Genomic DNA, 24,024 nt, shown 5'->3' with positions numbered 1-24,024 from the left:
TTTTTATGGCTAACAAAAGCGGCTGCGCAACGTCTGTAAATGTGGGTTTCCAGGGTAAAACGGACAAATTAAAAATAGTTCGGGGGCTTAATGCGCCATGAATCTGCTATGGCAGCATAGACACTATCAAACACAGTAGTTCTTTTGGCTTATAATACAGCAGTTTATTTTAAAGAGGGGTGCAAGAGCAGGAACTTTTTCAACCTTAATTTGTCTGTGTTTTTCGCCATATACAGTGCCCTCCATAATTATTGGCACCCCTGGTTAAGATGTGTTTTTTAGCTTCTAAAATTTTTTTTAAATTAAAATAATATGGGACCTTAATGAAAAAAAAAATGAAAAAAAGAGGGAAAAAAAAGAGAAAAATCCAACCTTCAATACAAGTGCATTTATTCAGTGGGGAAAAAAATCCCACATAAAGAAATAATTATTTGACATCAAATAATGTGTGTCACAATTATTAGCACCCCTGGTGTTCATACTTTGTACAACCCCCTTTTGCCAACAAAACAAGGTCTGGGGACTGAGATGGCCATGGGAGGAGCTTGATTTTGTGTCTGGTGAACCATTTCTGTGTAGATTTGGCCATATGTTTAGGGTCATTGTCTTGCTGAAAGACCCAGTGACGACCCATCTTCAGCTTTCGGGCAGAGGGCAACAGATTTTGATTTAAAATGTCCTGGTATTTCAAAACATTCATGATGCCATGCACCCTAACAAGATTCCCAGGGCCTTTGGAAGCAAAACAGCCCCACAGCATCACTGACCTACCCCCATACTTCACAGTGGGTATGAGGTGCTTTTCAGCATGCGCATCTTTCGTGGCATGCCAGACCCACTTAGAGTGTTTGTTGCCAAAAAGCTCAATCTTGGTCTCATCTGACCAAAGCACACAGTCCCAGGCATCAACTGGGACCGTGTGCTTTGGTCAGATGAGATCAAAATTGAGTTTTTTGGAACCAAAAAAAAGTTGGTAGTGTTATGTCCCTACCATCCCTATGCAAACCTACGCCCTTGGATCCATAGGGCGCATTGGATTATAAGGTAGTGTGGAAAATATGGTAATCATGAAGGCTCGTTATGCATTTGTAGCCAACTTAGTCATTTTGATAGAAGGCTAATATAGCTAAGATACATATGTGCTGCCTTCATTATTATGCTTATATAAGGCTTTTAATGTTTTGCGGCTCCAGACATTTTTTTTTTTTTTTTTTTTTTTTTTTTTTTGTGCAATATGGCTCTTTCAACATTTTGGGTTGCCGACCCCTGGGTTAGCTAATAGTTAAAGGAAGTGCAGGAGGAACAAGACAACCGTGGGCTGGACTACTACTTCCAAAAACATAAAATGGCGTGTGCAGAATGAACGCGGGGCGTTATAAAGACATAAAGTCGAATTGTGTGCAGACACAACTCTCCTACGAGATGTCTGACATGATTTTTGATTTATAGCCTTTTTTCTTGACAGCAGTGGTGAAAATCACGGAATGTTCACCGCGGGAGCGTCTGACCACAGGATACACCTCGTGACGGATTAACTGACGAAATGTGAACATTACAAAGGACATATCAGCGATCGGATGTTTGCACATTAACAATCAGGTAATTACACGTGTTTCCATACGAGATATTGAGGCTAGATCGCTCGATATGATGATGTTGAGGCTGGAAATAAAGACGATTTGTTATCATGGCGCTCGCCGCTCATTGGGCTCAGCTTCCACAGCCCCTCCTTGTTTTTGCTTGAGTGCGATGTTGTCATGTTTACACGAGCGAGAAACGCTCGTTACCGTCGTTCTGTGGCGTGGTTTGAAGTTCACTTGCGTGTTGCGTCCCGATTGACCGATCGCTGGGTAGCGTTGCATTGACGACGTATATTAGCTCTCAAAACGCGAACCTAGCATAACAGCGATGCAAATGAGGCCTAACGATGATTGGGGACATGTCTGTAGTGTTGACAAATACGTATTACACTCATCAATGAACAAAATACATAGCGAAATAATGTCTCGAAGAGGAAATGGAAGCTGTCTCGTGCGGGGAGAGCTAGTGCAAAATTACATAAGAGATGAGATAGGACAGCGTGGCCTGCAATATTGAATCAATATCGTCATTTAACGGTCTCTCTTTTAAAATGCTGAATGAATAATTTTATGCTCACGTGCCGTTTTGATTGCATAACACACCATAGTGTTTGCAAGATTACAGTAGTGACTGAAACAGTAGTACAACCTACTGTATGTACATGACTTGAATAACGTGACACACGCGAGACAAATGAGCACACTTATCCTAAAAATAAGCAATTATGCTCCAGCAGAGGTTAAAAGTTGTTGTTGACGTTTCTTATCTCGGTCATATTTTGTTTGCGAGTGCAAACGTTTTGTTGGTACATCGCAGCCATATCTGTCTGGACGTCTGCTGTCTGTGTTTTCCGCGCTCTGATTGGTCAATCCGAAGCGGAGGCGTGGCTTCGCCATAACAATGCAGTCTAGGGAGCGTGCACGCTGCAATGAGGTTTTTCTGTATTTGACGAGCCCAAACTGATTTTTCAGTTTTTCATCACTTCAAACTTAACCTACAAAGGGTGGTGTTTTATCCATTTCTGGGAAAGTAGTCCTTGCGAACCCAAAAGAAAGCGGCAGAGAGCTATCTAGTGTTAGCAAGCAGAACCGCTGGCTACTTTTTTGGATATAAAATCATCCGGACGAAATTGTTGAGGACTAAAATCAACGAACAGCGTTTCATCGGGGGACGAATGTCGTTTGGAACCTATCATATACACGGATAAGTGAACGGGAATTGACATTTTGGAAGCTGGAACACCTGCCATCTCAAACTATCTATAAAAGTAAGATTTCAAACTGCACCAGCCCGTGTTTAATTACCAGGTTCACGGCGTGTTGCTGAGTTTATTCTGTGCAACTCGTTTGCAAGAGCTTCGTTTTGTGTTTGAGCCCAAAAGTCACTAAACTGCTCGTATGCTCGCCATCTGTCCTTGCAAGAGCCCGATGGACAAAGCGTTAGCATAGCATCGCTATGGAGCTAGCCCTTCTCTCCTTCAACAGGGGACGTCGACTTGTCCACAGCAGAAAGCGGCTTTCGGCTGCCGTTGCCGTCCTTTTTCCACTGTTGTGTGCACAAGTTCGCGTGATAAACGGAAAAAGCAGCACTGAAAGGAAGAGTCCGAGCGCTGCTACAGCTTTTGTTGTTGCTTTGTCTCTCGAGCACATGGCTTGCCATATTTTTGATCAGGCGCGTAACAGCGACCCCTATGTATTCATGCCCACAAAACGGACGTTTTCTCATTGTTTGGATCGTCATGCCCTTTGAACTGTTTCATATTTACGTCGGGATTTTAATATAACACTAAAAATAATCATTTAGGCCAGTTTGTGTCTCGTATCTGAAATCATCTGTTTGTGTTGTTCTTTGAAATTGTGATTATTTCAATGCAAGGGCGTAGGTTTTGTCTCAACATTGGTAGGGACTAGGGGTGGGACAAAATATCGAAATGGGCTGAAAACTCGCTCTGAGACCCCCAATTTGGCCAACTTTCAAAATCGTCCGATATGCATGGGTGATAAATCATTAGAAAGCTTAAAATCTCAATTTTCTGAGGGAAGAATTTTTTTGAAAAGGAGGGCATTTCTAAAAAAAAAAAAAAAAAAAACATTTTTAAACAACAAAACCCTATCTGGAGGTGAGAGCACGCAAGAGCAGAATTAAAGACGCCATGACTTTAACGAGATATTATCGCGTACTTACCTTGTTTCGATCCAAAAACTCCATGTAGCATTTATCACTTGCCACGTTTACATGGAGCCAAATATTCCAATTACAATCGGTTTAGATGTTCAAATCGAATAAATGTGTTCCATATAAACACCTCATTCGGAATGAACAGGCCCAAACCGAATGGAATTTCATTCCGATTCACAGGGGTGGAATATTCCTTTTCCCAAACCGATTAGAAGTAAAATTATATCATGTAAACAGGGAAGCGGAATGGTGTCTGGTTGCGTTCTTTCTGCACATGCTCCGTACTGACGTGGTGACGTCACTTGGTGACGTAAGTAACGTCACTTGCAACATGGCTTCCACGCACACGCACAGCGCACCTAATTGGAGTCCGGCGGAAAGTTTATATCCATGAATCCCTCCACCAGGCCACACAACTTTTTAAATGAACGGCGTGTCATTCTGAAGTTTTGTTTCCACTCGAAAAGTTAAAACAGCAGCTGATCTGACGATCGATCTCCATGTTTTGCAACGTGACGCTTTGTTTTGATTAATCTGCGCATGTCAGACGGCAGTTGTCAAACGTCCTTTCGGAATAAAGGCAGACACATGTAAACGCTGGATCGGAATAGATGAAGTGACATGTAAACAGCTGATCTGAAATTTCCATTCGGAATGATTTGAATCGGTATGAATAAAAGTCAGCATGTAAACGTGGCTACTGAGTGTCAATACAGAGCTGTGAATGGACAGTTTTGGACATAGTTGGATTTTGGGGGATTTTATGGGTGAAACATGGTAATATAACAAGGGTCGCGATGCAGAAATAGCAGACATCAGGGAGTGGTCGAGATGCTCTTTTTCCATATACAGTATTTACCCTGTTAGATGTTGTTTTTCAATTTTTCTTAGTTTGGATCGATTATTTATCATCTAACAGACGCCATTTTTTTCATTGTGAGGTAATTTGTTTAAAATACAAGAGTGAATAATTTTTTTAAGTCTTTTTTTTTAATGAAATATTAGACATTGATTGTAATCTAAAAATGACTGACAGTTTGAATAATAAATATAATTAATTACCTACGTGTTATGGATGGGTTGAAACGAAAGCGGTTGAGCGACGTCTGTAAACTGAGGTTTTGAGGGTAAAACGGACAAATTAAAAATAATTCGTGGGCTTAATGTGCCGTGAATCTGCAATGGCCGCATATAGACATATTGGTTTTTCAAACACAACAATGCTTTTGGCTTAAAACACAGCAGTTTATCTTAAAGAGGGTTGCAAGAGCAGAAACTGCTTTTTAGGTCTTGTCTGTGTTTTCCGCCTTATATATCGTGATACTTTGTATCCCAAAAGGTTATCGATATGCTCCTGCCAAGAATCGAGATATCGTTTTAAAAAGGTGTCAATGTCTAAAAAAATAAATAATAACGAAATCACAAGTTGCCACCAAAATCTTCCACCATAATAGTGTCTCAGTTAACTCTAAGGCTACATTGACGGTGCTTGACGCCCAATCCATTTAGACTGGGAATGTTCGTTCATTCGAAACCAGAGCATTCACACTCATTCTGTCCGATTTTCGGGGCATTTACAGGTCACTTGCTGTTCATTTTAGGGCATTTACAGGTCATTTTCTGTTGAGTTTGAGTCACTGCCTTTTAATTTGGGTGGTTCCCAGTTGATTTCCTTTTCTGTAACTCAAAATAAGCAGAATGAGACCCTTAAAATACCCCAAAATCAACAGGAAGCAACTGAAAATGAACAGGTAAATGACCTTAAATGGCCCAGAATTACCTCATAGCCTGGCATTGGCTGCCACTACCGGCCATAGACGTTCAATCCTTTTGAAGTGTGAGGGCATTCGCTGCCATCCTCCCAGTTCCAATGGATTGGACGTCTACTAATGATAAACTCATTCCACTTTACAGCAGAAGCTTGTTTCTCTGTTTATTAGTTGTTTGTAGAATATCCTAGAATGATTTCCTGACCAATGTATCGATAATCGTTGTATCGCCGTATCGTCAGATCGTTATCGTGAGCTTTGTTTTGCAAATTGTATTGTATCGTGAGGTACCAAGAGGTTCCCACTCCTAGTAGGGACGGTGTAACAGCACAATCTGCATGTACATTTTTTGCTGGGGATGGGACATAAATAAGACCAGATTGGATGAACGGGGGTCAGGGCTACATTTCTCATGGATATGAACCTAATTAATTGATTGGCTAAATCAGGGGTGCGCATTACATCGATCACGATCGACCAGTCGATCGCAATGCTAGTGTGGGTAGCTCGCGGCATCCCGAGATTTTTTTTTTTTAATGTACATAGTTAATTATGATTATGTTGTGTGTATGTTTTGTTGCGTGAGAAACTCTAAACACTAAGCAGCTTCTTGCTCAAATTTTTCTGGTTCTATACTTTGCAGCAGAATTCGCTATATTTCTCACAGTTTAATTAACGTTAACAGTAGAAAACACAAACAGAAGAACACTTTTCTCCAAGCAGCTTCCTACTAGAGTTTTTCATGTTAGCAAGTTCACACAGTTTAATGCTATGCTAACTCTAGTGGTGTGTTTCCCCACCTCTACAACATTGGCGTCTTTTGAAAGTACCTACAGTGGCTGCTGTTGGCCGAAAAAAACGTCTTATTTCCCTCTTCGTCGAAGGGGGCGGAGGAGGCGGCATGTTGTCGACATAGGGGCTGTGCAAGTATGAGCGTGCATGAGTGTCAGGGGCGGGTGGAGTCATCAGCCAATCAAACGTGTGTTTGAAGGTGGAAAAAATGGACCGGCAAATTCAGCAAGTGAAAAGGTGTAATGGTAGGGTCAATGCTTTTCTTGCAACTAACAGGAATACAATCTAAATAACCTAATATAAATGAACAAGTGTATGTAATGCATAGATGTTTGCTTAAAAGTTTGTGGGGACAATTTGAGCATCCTGAAAAGTTGGTAGTGTTATGTCCCTACCGTCCCTATGCAAACCTACGCCCCTGTTTCAATGCCAAGTGTTTTTATAGCCCCGCAGTTGAGTGCACTGTTCTATAAATCGTTTTTATAATTGTTAAGCAAATTCAATTTTTGAGGATCAATTTTATTACTGAGTAACTATAAGGGTCCTATCATTTAAGATACTTAAAAAAAGAAAATCACCATTAGTCAATCTCATGTAATGTTGAGCAGTATAGGCTTTAATTTGATATTGCAATATTTTTCCTCCTGCATGTCATTATTCGATATAACTTGATGTTTATCAAATTAGAGCTAAAAAATCAAGTTAAAAAAATGAGACTGTCCAAATTGGTCTACCTTTACGAATGAGAATATTTATTTATTTAAGAAGGATAACAAATAAACAATGTAACCCTCAGTTTATCCAAAATTAAACTGAGATGTACAAACGAAGAAATTCTGTTGGCAGAAGTGAATATAATCTTTCATTTGATTTTCTTCATGTTCACCGTGTGAAAAAACATTGTTTTCGATGGGCCTTGGAATATTAAAAATAAGTCCAGAAATCAGGCGTCTCTGTGGTTGTCTTTTTGCAAAAAAAAATCACTCGAGCTATAGTGTCACATGCTAGAATTGATTTTTTTGTGTGTGTGTGTGTGTGTGTGTGTGTGTGCATGTTTTCTTTTCAGGGTTAAGACAATCGGAGGCAACATCCAGGTGCCTCCTCCACTGTGTAATTTCCTTTCCCAGAGAGTGACTCGTCTACACGACGTCACCAATGCGACCATGGGAAGTAGCAGTAAATAGGCTGCCCCCAACAGCCCCCTTGAATCCAAGGAGGTTTCTTGGAGAGCCCTGTAACGCCCCAGTGCATCTCAGGAGAAGGTAAAATTTAATACTGTACTAAGTGCGTGTGCTTGTACTGTTCCTGAAATTGAATCATGTGCGCGTGTGATAACACAAATCTTTGTTTCTGATCTTTCAGCCCACCAGTGAGACGCCAGTGGGGCCTCCGAGACAGGCCTGTGCTGCACACTTCTCTGGTCCAGGATGAGAATCTCCACCATCTGCTTTTCGCCCATCATCACCAACAGGTTCCTTTAGATGAATCCAGACAATATAGCCACACCAGCACACCACCACGCATGCTTCACCCTGCGGCCCACCTGCCCCAGCAGAACCCCATCATGGTGGATCTACACGAGCAGGTAATAAATTAGACTTTGTTTGTATAAAATACTTTTTTAAAATGAATAAATACATGAGGTTTAATGTTTAGCAAGTGTTAAAATAAATATTTAATACAGCAGTGTACATCCATGTAATAATTCATAATATAGGGTAGGTATTTATGTGTTATTGGGCAGCAAAGGAGGAGGGCGGTTACTTGGCATGTGCCGGTATGATATTCTGACGAAGCCAAAATATCACGGTTTCATGGTATCACGGTACTGCAATTAAAGCTCTAAAATGTGATACCTTGAGATATCTGGGTTAAAAAAAAAAATGTTTCCCATTGAACAGGATTTTTGTTTTTTAAAACATCAAATTATTTGGAACACAAGTATAATGTTAAAATAATTTTAAAAATAATAATAATAAAATATTCAAAATGAAATTAAAAAATACATGGAGTCCTTTAGTTGAGCCTAAACCCACAGCCCCAGCTCAACAATATTGCCATCAGAACAAAATTATGAATATTGGATTATTTTCCATAAAAAGCACGTGTGTATGACTCGTATCATTTTTACATTATTCACACTTTCTTTCTCAACATGGACAGTTGCCAGAGAGAAAAACACACGTTTTACCACCGCTAGACAAACTAAACATGCTGGAGTTAACTCTTGTAGCTGTTGGGAAGCATTCATGACAATGTTAACTAACCTTGAATTTTGTATACCGTATTTTTCACACTATAAGTCGCAGTTTTTTTCATAGTTTAGCCTGGGGTGTGACTTGCACTCTGGAGTGACTTATTTGTGAAATTATTAACACAATATTATATCATTTCACATGTTATTATGGTGTTTTGGAGTGACACTGCTGGTTTGGTAAACTTATTAGTATAATAACTCTTATTAGTATAATAACTCTTAATAGCTATGTTACGTTAACATACCGGCCACGTTCGCATTTCATTGTTCATGCATCATGTAACATTATCATACTGTACACTTATTCAGCATGGTGCTCTCTATTGTATTTTTCTTTTAAATTGCATTTCAAGATGACATGTTCTATGTGTTGGATTTTATCAAGTAAATTTCCCCCCAAAATGCGACTTATACTCCGGTGCGACTTGTTTTTTTTTTTCCTCTTCATTGCGCATTTTTGGGCTGGTGCGACTTATGCTCAGGTGCGACTTATAGTCCGAAAAATACGGTAAATGCAAAATCATATTGGAGGTATTGCCTCCTCGGCACCCACCCTCAGCAAACATGTTTTACATGTCGGTTGGCCGTCATCCTCTAAGCCGTGGCCGTCTAACTTTTCTGTAGCCGAAGTATTCCCATACCAGCGATTTAGTTTTTTTCAATGGGGGGGAAAAAAGTTAAGGAATTTCACCTCCTCCAGCCATCGTGTAGCACAGCTGACTCACTGATACTGAACAACAACCGGCAGGAGAGGGTTAAGCTTTGCAGCTGCAAGCGAGGGATTTCATCATGCATTTTGGGACATAAAAAATAGCTAATACCTTACGGATGGTATGACGGAAAATTGTTGCTGTTTTGAAACCTTGTCGTTTCCATACCACGGTATACCTTGAAACCGGTAGTCTGCACATGTCTAGTGGTTAGCATGTCCGCCACGCAATTCTGAGATTGCCTCTCTATGTGGGATTTGCATGTTCTCCATGTGCTCGTGTGGGTTTTCTCTGGGTACTTCGGCTTCCTCCCACATTCCAAAAATATGAATGGTAGACTGATTGAACATTCCAAATTGTCCGTAAGTGTGAGTGTGTGCGTGAATGGTCGTTTGTCTCTATGTGCCATGCGACTGATTGGCAACCAGTTCAGGGTGCACCTTGCCTTCCTGCCGTTGTTTGCATGAATAATCTCTGCCACCCCCGTGATACTCCACGGTTCTGAAGATGAATGTGTGTTATAGTACCTTCACTTGTGCTTTTTCTTATTTCAGATGCCCCAGGGATCTGTTCCAATATCATACACTGTTACGACGGTGACGACACACGGATTTCCCATCCACACTGGGCAGCCTTTACCGGGGTGCAACACTCAACAGCTCCCAGCATGCTCGGTAATGTTCAGCGGACAGCTCTCTCTGCTCTGCTGCCTTCCTCCTCCTGTGAGTTTGAAAGGGGAAAGCCCAAATGTCAGTGGCGTTCATGTAGCACACTATAAAAAATGTGCAGTTAAAGCTACAGTGTGTGCGCGTATGTCCATGTGAACCATGAACAAAAAGTGGACTGTTTTGCTGTGTTTGATGTTGCCTGAACATGCCTAGTGTTGTGGCAACACTGTCAGTGCTGTGGTTTTATGTAATATGTCACATCATGTTTGTTTTTCACATGCTTTTAACAAGGGTTGTGCGATGTCAAGTATTGTCAACTGTTAGCTTAACAAGTGGAGGAATGATGGTTGCGAGTTAGTTGGGATCCTACAGGTAACATTTGCAGAACTTTCAAATGCTTAGATTAAGTTCATTCACATGCAACAAAAATGTTTGAAAAATTAGTGTAAAAAATAGCATATCACTGGTGCTAACATTCCATGACGCAGCAACGGTGCTACTATTCTAAAAATATGAGTCAGTTCTAGCTTGTTTCATTCAACCCTATAGACTGTGATAGATAAACATTATAGTTTAAGACCAACAGAGGCTCTAGGATTGATCCCTGTGGAACACCTTGGTGTAGGTAACTTATTCTCACCCATTGATGAAGCTGTTAAAGCAGCCATATCGTTGTAGCATTTGTCACATCGCCCAACCCTACCTAAAACATGTTTGAAAATGGATCACAATTTGTGAAACTGAAAAAGAACATTGCATAAAGTGGGTCTCTTCCTGTGCTTTTCTCTTATCAGCTCATTCAGGCATGTACCATGCAGCATCTGCCGGTGTCTTACCAAGCCTTCCCACCCCTGATTTCCAGCGAACATTTTGTATTGCACCCTACCCCATCTGTACCTCCCCACCAGCCGCCGCACCTTACTCCTCTGAGCCAGTTTGTCCCTTTACAGCCTCAGCACCCACGCATGGTGAGTAGTTCGCACTCCCAAACCAGCACAAACACAAATGGTGGTCTTATTTATAACGTTTTTCTCTTAGCCTCTACAGAGGGTAGAAAATGAAGTTGACCTAAGAGGTGACCAGCACCCATTAGGAAGCTTCACCTACCCTCCGTCACATCACCCACCAGCGCTGCCTCCTTCTCTGCCCATACAGTATCTTCCTCAAGAGCCTCTGCATCAGGAGCTTCCTTTCGGAGTGGTAGGACAGATGAAATATCTTATAATTTCAAACATTTCAGACAGTTCACCTGAATATTGGTACTGATGTCTCCCTCCAGCCATATCCCCACATGCTGCCCCGGCGAGCAAGTGGGCAGAGATACCGGCTACAGCAGCCTCTCCCTCCTCCCCCGCCTCCTCCATCCTACTACCCAGGCTTCCTCCCGTACTTCCTGTACGTATACAGTGTCTAGGATGTTTACTTGTCAAGAAAGATGAACACTACTACTTAACAAGTGCACACAGACGACAATTTACAGCTACTGTATTTTTCAGACTAAAAGACAAACATTTTTTTTCTTAATTTGGCTGTGACTGTTTATTAATTTATTTTTTTTTATTATTCACACTGACGGCCGTAAGATGGGAGCTATAGGTGTGTGGGGCGGTTGTTCATAAGTGATACTGAAAATCAAAATCTTTGAATGGATATGGTAGTGATTCGGATTTAGATCCAGTTTCGCTAGATGGGAAAAATAGTCTCAAGCCCAATCGCATTGTAAAACTTCGCCCAGTTCAATGAAAACTAGCCCGAATCAGAGCCTCCTGTTCAAGCGCAGATGTTTCCTGAATACAACTCTATATTTTCATATTATAACGAAAAAAATACAAGTGTTTTGCAGATAAGCATAATGGGAGATATAGTTCAGTTGATAAACTGTACAGAAGTTATTGTCATTTTTATCAAATCACCGTAGAATTACAACTTTAACAATATTTTCAAGAGCTGATTGTGAAGTGCATTCTGGGAAAAGTATTTCTATTACAAATTAATTGGTTTCAAAAACAAAAGCTTTTGCTGCCAGTGCATCTAAGGTATTTTCATGTTATGCCATTTTTGGGAATTATTTTGTTGAATTTGACTTTGTACATTACTTACATATCAGAAATTACATGCGGTACACAGCTCACGCTTTGTAAGGCGCTAAAATGCCACTTTGGTAGACTCAATAATTCGAGCCAAGATGATGATGATGTAAGATACATACAGTGTATCACAAAAGTGAGTACACCATACCGATATTTAAGTATATCTTTTCATAGGACAACACTGGCAAAATGACACTTTGACACAATGAAAAGTAGTCTGTGTATAGCTTATATAATACAGTTAATTTATTTTCTCCTAAAAATATAGCCATTAATATCTAAACCCCTGGCAAGAAAAGTGAGTACACCTCTTAGAAACTACATACATCCCTAAATATCCAAAATGAGTACTGCTTGTCACTTTCCCTCCAAAATGTCATGTGACTCATTACAGGAGTGCTGTCAGCATTGCTGCAAATTGGAACGAGTCACATGACATTTTGGAGGGAAAATGACAAGCAGTACTCATTTTGGACATGTAGGGATGTTTGTAGTTTCTAAGGGGTGTACTCACTTTTGTTGCCAGGGGTTTAGATATTATTGGCTATATTTTTAGGAGAACATAAATTAACTGTATTATATAAGCTATACACAGAAAACTTTTCATTGTGTCAAAGTGTCATTTTGTCAGTGTTGTCCCATGAAAAGTTATACTAACTTACCTGCAGAAATGCTAAGGGTGTACTCACTTTTGTGACACACTGTAGCTGAACTTCAAAGTGTATACCTAGTTTAATTGTTAAAACTAATCGAAACGGTCCCTACTTAAACCGCTGAATTTTGTCAAAAGTATTGAAAATTTTACCAACCTGCCCACTCTATTTCTACCCTGCCCCAAGTCTTTGAAAATAGCCCAATTGGGCTGGAAAACTCCCAATCTGTCAACAACAGTTAGATTAAGGATGATAAACTAGTTATGATGTTTAGGTCATAATTATCTTAATAACTGTTGATTTAATGTTTTGGCAAAGCCCTTTCTCATTTATATTGTTATTACTACGTTTATATTGTTATTACTAAAGTTGTTTTTGGTCTCTGATGGGTTGAAAAATTCCCCCAAAGAGTTATACTCCAGTGTAACTTTTTTTTTTTTTTTTTAACCTCTTCATTGTGCATTTTTCGGCTAGTGCAACTTATACTCAGGTGCAAGAAAGTCTTGAAATACAGTGCTTGTGTCAGTAGCAAATGCTTTTACCAGGATTGCTTTTCATTCTTTGTCTCTTTGTTTGTGCAGCTCAATGCTTCCTGTGCCTCCAACAGCAGTGGGCCCAGCCATCAGTCTCGACTTAGATGTGGATGATGTGGAAATGGAAAATTATGAGGTTTGTTTGCTGCTTGGATATTTGAACACATTATTAAACACGGTTATGGCTCAGGAACAGCATGAAATTGTTAGGAGTTGTGATTTTTACAAATAGGCATATGCTAAAACATGTTTTAGTTCTCATCTGCTGTATATACATGGACTCCTGAAACTTATTTCTACATTATTTGCCATTAAAAGTTGATTTTCCACAGCATATACAATTAAATTAACCTTTCTTTCCCACAGGCTTTATTGAATCTGGCAGAGAGGCTGGGAGAGGCGAAACCACGCGGGCTTACCAAAGCCGACATTGAGCAACTTCCATCCTACAGGTTTAGCTCAGAGAATCATCTATCGGAGCAAACGCTGTAAGCCATCTTTTTCACCTTCATTATACTGTGTATTCAAGCCAAACTTTATGTAATATTCCGATTTGTCTTTAGAAATGACGAGAATATGTGGTTACCTGACATACACAGTAACAGGACATTTTAATCCCAACCATCAAATCACACTGTAATTCACAATTTAATGAATATGTGTACATTTTCTTGTCCTGAGACCAAATGTTGAAAAGAGAAAAGAATGCTTGAACATTAAAAATTAAAAATGTCAGGAGTACCCTATACATTGGAAAACTATTACACTTTGCCGTGTACAATTAAAATAATCATTTAAATTCATAATTTATATGAGTAAATTGGCTTGTCCTGTTGCAAAATCTTGAAGAAAGTTAAGAGAAAATAATACTTGAAATTTTTTTTTTTAAATGCCAAACAAGTCAGGACAACCCCCTAAGCTTCAGCTAAAAACATCTTAGAATCATTTTTACCGATTCTGAAACCTTTCATTGTATTAATATTATAATTTATCCATTTGACCAATCATTTAAAAAATATTGACTCATTCTTCCGCTGGCTAATGAAAAAAAACCACACCAAATTGGATAACTGCATATTCTTCGTAATAAGGCTGGACGGACACACAGAAAGATTCTTGCAAATTACAGTGAGATGATTTTATTCATTGTTTTGCCTTGTTGTTGTCGACTGAATTCTCAGAACTATATTAATGTTGGCTTTGTCTACGTAAGTATTAGAGATAGACTCATATGGGATTTTCAAAGGTTCATGCCAAAACCAATTTTTTTTTTTTTTTTTTTAATACAGCAATTTTCCGGTTTCCAAAGCCGATTTTTAAGCCGATATACTTTTTTTCTTTTCTTTCTGAAAAAAGCATATTGATTATGAAAGGTAATTTCAACACTTATAAATGTTTATTCAAAGTTTTAACATTTCTTTTGCTACTTCCTTTGTATCACTGCCCACTAGGTGGTGCAAAATCACAATTAACAAAAATAAATTAGCCAAATGGTGAACATAAGTCATCCTATCATATCAGCTATACAGTGATCCCTCACTACTTCGTGCTTCAAACTTCGTGCCCTCAGTCATCTTGGATTTTTTTTTAAATTAAAAAAATATATATATATAATATAAATAAATACAAATGACCTGTCCCGAACCGATCACCTAGTCTCTCTCCCTCCTGCTGCTTTCTTTTGTCATGCAGTGCACTGGAGTTGCTTATTAAAGTTAACGATAATTGACATAAAGGTTTGATCTTGCCAAAGATGCTTGGAAGCTGAAACTTCAATGCGCCGCATGCGGCAATCATCGTTTAGCTTGTTAAACAGTTGCTGTGGCAACTCATTTTTGTGTAAGTGAGCAGCTTGAGCGGATTTGAGTGGACTCACTCAATGAAGCATGGAATAAAGACAAACATTTGTGTACTTCATTCTTGTTTAGAAATAATTTGGCGCGACGGTAAAATGTTTTTAAACTTTTCATAATTGCCCTAATTTTCTGACTATAATATAAGACTGTACTTTTTCCCTTCATTTTGAATCCTGCGGCATATAGTCCAGTGTGGTTTATTTGTGGGTCTATCTGGGTTAATAAATAACACTATTTGACTATTTGAAGATTCGAGAACGATTCACAAACATCCAAATTCCGATTATTGAAATATGCCAAGTAAAGCGGAAGTACAACACACTCAGAGCGCCGCGCGGTCAATGAGGAACGGAGCGAGAGTAGCTAAACATCATGCTTCTCATTACCCGGCCCCTCGGGTAATGCCAATGCTCAACTCACGGCTCTAGCTCAACTCATGCCACGAGATAAAAAAAACATAACAACATACCTGACTGCTGTCGAAAAGCTGCTACAAAGTAGCATAATGTTTTGGTAGATATCATATATATAGGACTAGATGCACCATTGATTCGGTAGCGTTAGCAGCTCACCTACAAAAAGCTAGATGCGGGCGTTAGTAAACGGCCGCCATCTTAAAGCAGTACACCTCCCTGCAAGGCTGTTGTAGCGAACCTTCCAAGCAAACCTAATTAACTTTTTATCTAAAATACTCCTAAATCGGTAAAATATTGACTTGAATCTATCTTTAAAATAGTTTTAAAATTTTCACATGTCGAAAGTAGACAAAAGGGAAATTATGGAATAACGGGAGCAATTTTAACAACTTTAACGGTTGATTCACAACATTAAATTAATTGAATGTAGTTTAAAGCTGCTGATACAGCTGGAGTTTTTTATTACTGTTATTTTTGTATATTTGTTTACTGCTATATGTTAACTTGATACTGAAATAGTTGTTTGGTTTAGCCTGAAAGTATTTTTGAACAATTTTATTTAAAAAAAAAAAAGGAGGGGGGTGCATCAATAATCGTTTTATAATCGAATCGGAGCCTCTGAATCGTAATCGTAATCGAATCGTTAGGTGCCCAAAGATTCCCAGCTCTAATATATACATACTAGTCCTTCTAAAAAAATGGCATATTGTGACAAAGTTCATTATTTTCTGTAATGTACTGATAAACATTAGACTTTCATATATTTTAGATTCATTACACACAACTGAAGTAGTTCAAGCCTTTTATTGTCTTAATATTGATGATTTTGGCAAAAAAGTCAAGAAAAAAACAAAAATCCCCATCTCAAAAAATTAGCATATTTCATCCGACCAATACAAAAAACTGTTTTTTTTAATACAAAAAAAGTCAACCTTCAATTAATTATATCCGCTATGCACTCAATACTTGGTCGGGAATCCTTTTGCAGAAATGACTGCTTCAATGCGGCGCGGCATGGAGGCAATCAGCCTGTGGCACTGCTGAGGTGTTATGGAGGCCCAGGATGCTTTGATAGTGGCCTTAAGCTCATCCACAGTGTTGGGTCTGGTGTCTCGCAACTTCCTCTTCACAATGTCCCACATATTTTCTATGGGGTTCAGGTCAAGAGAGTTGGCAGGCCAATTGAGCACAGTAATTCAATGGTCAGTAAACCATTTACCAGTGGTTTTGGCACTGCAAGTAGGTGCCACTGTGGGCAGGTCGTGCTGAAAAATGAAATCTTCATCTCCATAAAGCTTTTCAGCAGATAGAAGCATGAAGTGCTCCAAAATCTCCTGATAGCTAGCTGCATTGACCCTGCCCTTGATAAAACACAGTAGAACAACACCAGCAGGTGACATGGCACCCCAGACCATCATTGACTGTGGGTACTTGACACTGGACTTCAGGCATTTTGGCATTTCCTTCTCCCCAGTCTTCCTCCAAACTCTTGCACCTTGATTTCCGAATGACATGCAAAATTTGCTTTCATCTGAAAAAAGTACTTTGGACCACTGAGCAACAGTCCAGAGCTGCTTCTCTGTAGCCCAGGTCAGGCGCTTCTGCCGCTGTTTCGGGCTCAGAAGTGGCTTGACCTGGGGAATTCGGCACCTGTAGCCCATTCCCAGCACACGCCTGTGCACGGTAGCTCTGGATGTTTCTACTCCAGACTCAGTCCACTGTTTCTGCAGGTCCCCCAAGGTCTGGAATCGGCCCTTCTCCACAATCTTTCTCAGGGTGCAGTCACCTCTTCTGGTTGTGCAGCGTTTCCTGCCACACTTTTTCCTTTCCACAGACTTCCCACTGAGGTGCCTTGATACAGCACACTGGGAACAGCCTATTCGCTCAGAAATGTCTTTGTGTCTTAGCCTCTTGCTTGAGGGCGTCAATGACGGACAGCAGTCAGGTCGGCAGTCTTGCCCATGATTGCGGATTTGAGTAATGAACCAGGCTGGGAGTTTTTAAAAGCCTCAGGAGTCTTTCGCTGAGGTTTTGAGTTAATTTGTTGATTCAGATGATTAGGTTAATAACTTCTTTAGAGTACCTTTTCATTATATGCTAATTTTCTGAGATAGGGATTTTTGGGTTTTCATGACTTTTTTGCCAAAATCATCAATATTAAAACAATAAAAGGCTTGAACTACTTCAGTTGTGTTTAATGAATCTAAAATATATGAAAGTCTAATGTTTAGCAGTACATTACAGAAAATAATGAACTTTATCACAATATGCTATTTTTTTTTAGAAGGACCGGTGTGTAATATATATATATATATATATATATATATTAGGGCTGTCAAACGATTAAAATTTTTAATCGAGTTAATTACAGCTTAAAAAATAATTAATCGTAATTAATCGCAATTAATCGCAATTCAAACCATCTATAAAATATGCCATATTTTTCTGTAAATTATTTTTGGAATGGAAAGACAAGACAAGATCGATATATACATTCAACATACGGTACATCAGGACTGTATTTGTTTATTATAACAATCAACAAGATGGCATTAACATTATTAACATTCTGTTAAAGCGATCCATGGATAGAAAGACTTGTAGTTCTTAAAAGATAAATTTTAGTACAATTTATAGAAATTTTATATTAAAACCCCTCTTAATGTTTTCGTTTTAATGAAATTTGTAAAATTTTCAATCAAAAAATAAACTAGTAGCCCGCCATTGTTGATGTCAATAATTACTTTCACAATGCTCAAGGGTGGCTGAAGGCTTTAAAATCAGTCGCACCCAAGCGCCAGCAGAGGGCGGCAAAACTCCTTAAAACACAATTAACAAGTGGTGTTTCACTGTACCGTCATTTAAATCTGTCTGAGCGGGTAATCTGCGTTAATTGCGTCAAATATTTTAACGTGATTAATTTTAATAATTAATTAACGCCCGTTCACGCGATAATTTTGATAGCTCTAATATATATATATTCATACAAATAAGTTTTTTCTTATTTCTATAAGAAAAACGAGGGATTACTGTATATAGGCCGGCCACTACACAGACCAATCGACGAATGTGTATTTTAAACCCTTCTTTTGGAGGAAACCCTGGCAACTGCTAAAGTGGAACAATAGCAGTGAGTTTGAGAAAAAAAAAAAACAGTCTGAAAGATATCTTTTCAACCCCTGATTTATTTTGCTCCTCAGGTGTGTTGTGTGCTTTAGCGACTTTGAGTGTAGGCAGCTACTTCGGGTGTTACCCTGCAACCACGAATTCCACGCCAAATGTGTGGATAAATGGTTAAAGGTAAGTCCCAGTGAGTCATTTGTGTATCGGCGCATCATGTTCACATGTGACCCTCTTTCCGTTTAACCCGCAGACCAACCGCACTTGCCCCATCTGCCGAGCTGACGCGTCAGACGTCCACCGAGAGGCGGAGTGAGAGCGTGGAGGGTTTAGTTCTAAAGATGTGGACACCGGCCACTAACTACAGCTAACAAACCACTTCCTAAATAATAAGCGGTTCCCTGAGCCCGTCGTACCTCTGCTGTGCTTCATTTATCCCGAGTCTTGTGAAGAAAAAAAAAACGGAAAAAAAAACAAACCCCGCTGCAGCCGGAGCGCCGGAATCGACGGCGGCTTTTTTTCTCCGGCCTCTCCCCCGCTCCCTCGTGGCAGATTCCAAAGAGTTTCCCCATCCGTGCGCATTATTTGCTGCTTTTGTTTACAGGGTCGGCGGCGTTCACGAGGTCAGGAACCTTAAAGCTGGACACAATGGCGCAGAGAAGCGCCGTAGATGCATGTTAGTGTTGGCTAAACAGACTCGTCCATGTATCCGTTACTGCAATACTCGAACATTTCCACAGACGAGCGACGCCAATCTGCCACGGCATCCTGGAACAGCTCGCATAACTGCACAAAAACGCGCGTTGATCCTGTTCACAGAGCCAATGTATTGTGTAACCACTGGATACAGGGCGGCATGCTCGGATTTGCATGAACTGTTGATTCCGACTAGCAATATTTAAACTAAGCATTACCACCAAAATGATTCAACTTTGGCCACCATTGACGGCGAAAGACGTCCCATCGGTTTTGTAGTTGCCCGTCTAAGTCAAAAGGACGTTTGTTGCTATCAATGGCGGCGAATGAGTTAAGAAAAAAAACATAGTAAAAGAACGGCTTGCTTACGCGGGAAGATGACGTCGTCCTGCGCAGACAGCAATACGTGCACTGGGGTGGCTTTTGAATTGACTTTTTTTTTTTCCTCCCGTAACGTTGGTTTGTTTGTGAGCCAAATCCAATATATAGATTTAGCCAACTTTTTTCACACGTTAGACCTGCCTTCTTACGACCTTGACAAGCACAAACCTATTACTAATCCTGATAAATACTGTGTCATTCTCACCATTTTTAAAAAGTTTATTTATTGCTTTGTAATCTTTAGAGAAAATACATTGAAGGAACGCGTTTGGAGCACTAACAATGTTTGTCTTTATATTACGGTTATGTGGTCATCAGCTTAATGGTGGTGTATAAGGAAAAAAAACACACACAAAAAAACAATTGTATGTATAACTTGCGCGTGAATGCTTTTAGAATTGAAGACAGAAGAATGTCGTAGAAGTCACTGGTCGCACTGCGCAGCACGCCGTCCGTCTTGCACCGCAAATGTGACGGAATGTGTTCAGTAGTGGAGAAACACTGTTGGACTTCTACTTTTCCTGCTTGTGTTGACACGAAAAAAAAATAGTAAGCACTAACAGGCAGTTGTAAGCGTTGCTTTTACGTGTAAAGGGATCTTGCCTTTTTCTTTACTTCAGTGTCTTAAGTGAATGTGAGTCTTTGACATGTGTGTGCCATTTTCAAAAGAGAAAAAAAAGAAGCCATTTAATGAGTTCTACCCACAGCTTTGAGAATTAATCTACGTGTACATATCTATTCGCAGGCTATATTGTATGTTTAAAAAAAAAAAAAAACTCAGGGCCACTCGGTATATGAGGATACAAGACAAGAAGAGTCTGTCAAATGGGAAGGATGCCATGAAACGCATATATCTGAATTTATGTTAAGGTCATTTTCCTCTGACCGCAAATGATTTACTAATGTAAGCAATTATAATATTCTCTCAAGTCTGAAATAGTACATTTAAAACAAGGCATGTTTAAAAGAAGAAAAAAAAAAAGAGGCAACATAAGTCATTTCTCAACCAGTTTGACTATTTACTGTGGTCCAACTTCTCAATGTGCGCACACTCCTACCTAATCACTCCAGAAGGTGTTTGCATGTTTAAAAAAAAAAAAAAAAGAAGAAAAAAAAATGACAAGAGCTAATGCGCAGAAAGCTTCACATCTGGCGGGGACGTATTTAACGGTGCACAATATGCATGCTTGTCATCCAGTTCTAAGTTGGCTTCTGGAAGGATTGGATTTTAACGCTCAGCTGATTACTGCCATGCATTGTACTGCACATATTTCTAATAGAACTGAATGACTACAAGATTTTATTGCGCTAAGTTTGTTTTGTCGGGGGAAAAAATGCTCTTGGTCTATCAATTCTTACATGCGTTGTGTTACTGTTTTTGCCCTAATGACTGAAAACAACCTGCTCTGAGACTACTGTAGTTTTATCAAAAAGCCATAGTGACAAGGTGCTAGATGTTATGCTTTTAGCTACAAGAACTCACTCGCGTGAATGCAATAGTTTGTCATGGATCTCATGTATTCTTAAAGCATGTTATACTAATACCCCAGTGGAAATCATAATTATAGTTTAAGGGTTTGAAAAAAAATGAAGTGTTGTCATACATATTCCAGTGTAGTACTGTACGTGCCGCTCAGGCACTTGCTCTCAGTGTATCAATATCTTAAAAATGTATTGTTCACATATACTTCATGTTGATATTAGCGCTTATTGAATTGACATAATCCAGCTACCCCACTAATTTAGAGGGTGGGGGGGAAAGAACCTCCCACTGAAGCAGTTTATGATAAAGACAACACAGAATAGAGTCTTGTAGTCTTTCTGTTAACTTTCAATAATCTCACAGCTTGTCTGGTGCAAAAAAAAGTGTTCCAATAAGCAGCTACAAATTGTTTGAATTTGTGATTGATTGCTTTGTAGATGCCGTTTATGGTTTACCAATGATTTTTTTTTTTTTTTTTTTTTGCTGTGGTGGGATCGTGGTTTACTGTTCCATCCCTAGTTGTTAAAGGGATCCTCAGCCCACCCACCAACAGAGCCAGGGGCACGTGTTGTGTTAGGCAGATATATTTTGCTTTGGTACTTGCACATTTACAGTTACCTCATTTTTCCATGTTTGTATTGCGGGGGGTGGGAGGATGGAAACTAATATATATATATTTACACACACATATATATATATTACATAGAGGAAATGGTTCTTGTTTTAATTTCCATTCCATTGGAATCCATTGTTTGTAGCATTTAACATGAACTAGTATGTGTATTATATGCATCTGTATACTGTTTGAACTTTTTAAGATTTGTACTTTTTTTAAATGAAAGTTGCTAGTTATGCTTTACCAAGTAGTGCAATCATATTTTTTTTAATTGTTGTGGCTGATTGGAGAGGGTTGTTCACTAATAAATGTATTATCTATACCAATATGACGCTTGTTTTATTTTACACTGTGATGCAACCAAAGTTTTTTTAAATTAAAAAAAAAATGGAACAATTTGAAATTTGAAGCGCACTCCTTTAAGTAGCTGCCACTGACTGTGCTAGACGTCTAATCCATTTGTGCGGGAAAAGCCTGCCAGGGAATGAACGCTAGCGCTGTCAATGGCACTAAAATCTGAGCGAGCACCCAGTCTATCGTTGTCGATGGAAGGTAATGTGGAAAAAATGGGAAATTGCAGAAATGTTTTTAATTTAAAGCTATTTTTAAAGAACGGTATGAGAATTTAGACAATTTTATATTGCATAAAAATGCATCAAAACATGTAATACATGTTACAATTAGATTATTGCACAATAAGTATAAAACCAGAGTTGTGCGTTATGTAAAAAAAAAACGTTAATACACTCAAGTAAAGATACATACAGTAGAGGTCTCTCTTAGCCTATTGGATGCCGAGGAATGCTTGGCAGTGGCAGACAGAGGTGGGTAGTAACTAGTGTTGTAAATCTTACTTCAAAAAAGTAATTAGTTACAAATTACTTCTCCCAAAACGTAATTGCGTTAGTAACTCAGTTACCTGAATGTAAGAGTAATTAGTTACTTGGCAAAGTAACTGGTGTTACCTTTCATGTTTTATTTTCTCTCTCTCAAAAAAAAAAAAAAAAACAGGTTACACCATGTGAGGTTTAAAGGGTTTTTTGGACAATTGGCCCTAGCCCAATTCTTTACTCTAAACTTAACTAGACACAGGGGTATTGCGGATAGTGCGATAACTAGATAGTAACCTTTGCTATGTGTGGATGTCATTTAATGTTGTGAATCAACCGTTAAAGTTGTTAAAATTGCTCCCGTTATTGCATTAGTTCCCTTCTATTTTTGACATGGGTAAGTTTTAAAAATGTTTAATAATTTAAAGATAGATTTAAGTTAAGTTTTGCCGATTTAGGATCATTTTAGATAAAAAGTTACTTCAGTTCGCTAGGAAGGTTCTCTACAACAGAGCCTTCCTGAGAAGTCTACTGCTTTAAGATGGCGGCTGTTTACTAACGCCTCTAGTTCTGTATTATACATGTTGCTAATGCCACCGTGTCTGTCATTTGCATCTAGTTCTGTATATCTGTGATAGCTACCGTAGCATCATGTGGGCGTAGTTTGTAGGCTATCGCTACAGCAGTGCTTCTTAATTATTTTCTGTTACACCCCCCCCCAAGGAAGACGTAAATGTTTCGGGCTCCCCCCCCAAACTCTGCCACCACTGTAAATAGTATCATTTGTCTATAATATTACTATTACAAGTACGCCTCTGCCTCACATTGTGTCCTTTTTTCCTATTAGAGAAAATAACAGATCAACTTATAAAGTATAATTTTATTAACATTGTTTTGTTTGAAACAGAAAAGACGTAACGCGCATCAATTTGCCTGAATTAAAAAAAAAAGTCACATCCAAACTGTAAAAATACACTCAAGGTACATTTTTGACCATTTGATACTGAAAAATAAAAGCAGTAAATAATAACATTCATATTGATTAGAAACATTAACTCATGAGGACAATATGCCAAAAAAAAATTACCGAAAAAACAAAACTGAATAGAAAAAAAATAAAAAAAATAAAAGTGTCTTTGGACAGAAGGACAGTTTTTATTTTCGCTGCTCACAGTATCACCTCTTTTGCAATGGTGTGTGGTTATTTTGCACTGAGCATGCTAACAGTGCTCACTGCTTTACTTGTTTAACACTGACAAAGCAGGACGATTGTTGGCAATATTCGGCACGTTTTCGCTGAAAAACAACCAAGCGACTTATCAACGAGATTGAGGTCTAATGTCTTTAAGTGGCGTCTTAATTGATTTGGCTTCCGGCTGACCGCTATAATCATTT

At 39.0% G+C, this 24,024-nt stretch overlaps 1 protein-coding gene across 3 annotated transcripts; it reads left to right on the top strand.

Moving 5' to 3' along the window:
* Positions 1-1,275: 1,275 nt before the first annotated feature.
* rnf44 (ring finger protein 44) lies at positions 1,276-22,571 on the top strand. 3 transcript variants are annotated; one of them, XM_057850888.1, is made up of 11 exons: positions 1,276-1,599; positions 7,387-7,582; positions 7,683-7,905; positions 9,842-10,009; positions 10,750-10,923; positions 10,994-11,155; positions 11,235-11,350; positions 13,280-13,367; positions 13,598-13,719; positions 18,704-18,803; positions 18,877-22,571. In XM_057850888.1, the coding sequence occupies exons 2-11, from the start codon at positions 7,476-7,478 to the stop codon at positions 18,937-18,939; spliced, it is 1,323 nt and encodes a 440-aa protein (XP_057706871.1). In that variant the 5' UTR covers positions 1,276-1,599; positions 7,387-7,475; the 3' UTR covers positions 18,940-22,571. The 3 variants fall into 3 exon arrangements, with proteins under 3 accessions (XP_057706871.1, XP_057706873.1, XP_057706872.1); XM_057850890.1 differs by having other exon boundaries at positions 1,277-1,599; positions 9,842-9,961; positions 18,877-22,569; XM_057850889.1 differs by lacking the exon at positions 1,276-1,599 and adding an exon at positions 1,636-2,848.
* The last annotated feature ends 1,453 nt before the right edge of the window (positions 22,572-24,024 follow it).

The sequence above is a fragment of the Corythoichthys intestinalis genome, chromosome 11 (assembly GCF_030265065.1).
Source record: "Corythoichthys intestinalis isolate RoL2023-P3 chromosome 11, ASM3026506v1, whole genome shotgun sequence".
Taxonomy (NCBI): domain Eukaryota; kingdom Metazoa; phylum Chordata; class Actinopteri; order Syngnathiformes; family Syngnathidae; genus Corythoichthys; species Corythoichthys intestinalis.
Note: the sequence above shows the minus strand (reverse complement) of the source record. Positions and strands in the feature narration are given on the sequence as shown.

Coding starts and splice junctions, on each gene's coding strand:
- rnf44 (XM_057850888.1), top strand. CDS start 7,476: ATGCGACCATGGGAAGTAGCAGTAAATAGGCTGCCCCCAACAGCCCCC. Junction 7,906..9,841: donor TGGTGGATCTACACGAGCAG/GTAATAAATTAG, acceptor TTCTTATTTCAG/ATGCCCCAGGGATCTGTTCC. Junction 13,720..18,703: donor CATCTATCGGAGCAAACGCT/GTAAGCCATCTT, acceptor TTTGCTCCTCAG/GTGTGTTGTGTGCTTTAGCG.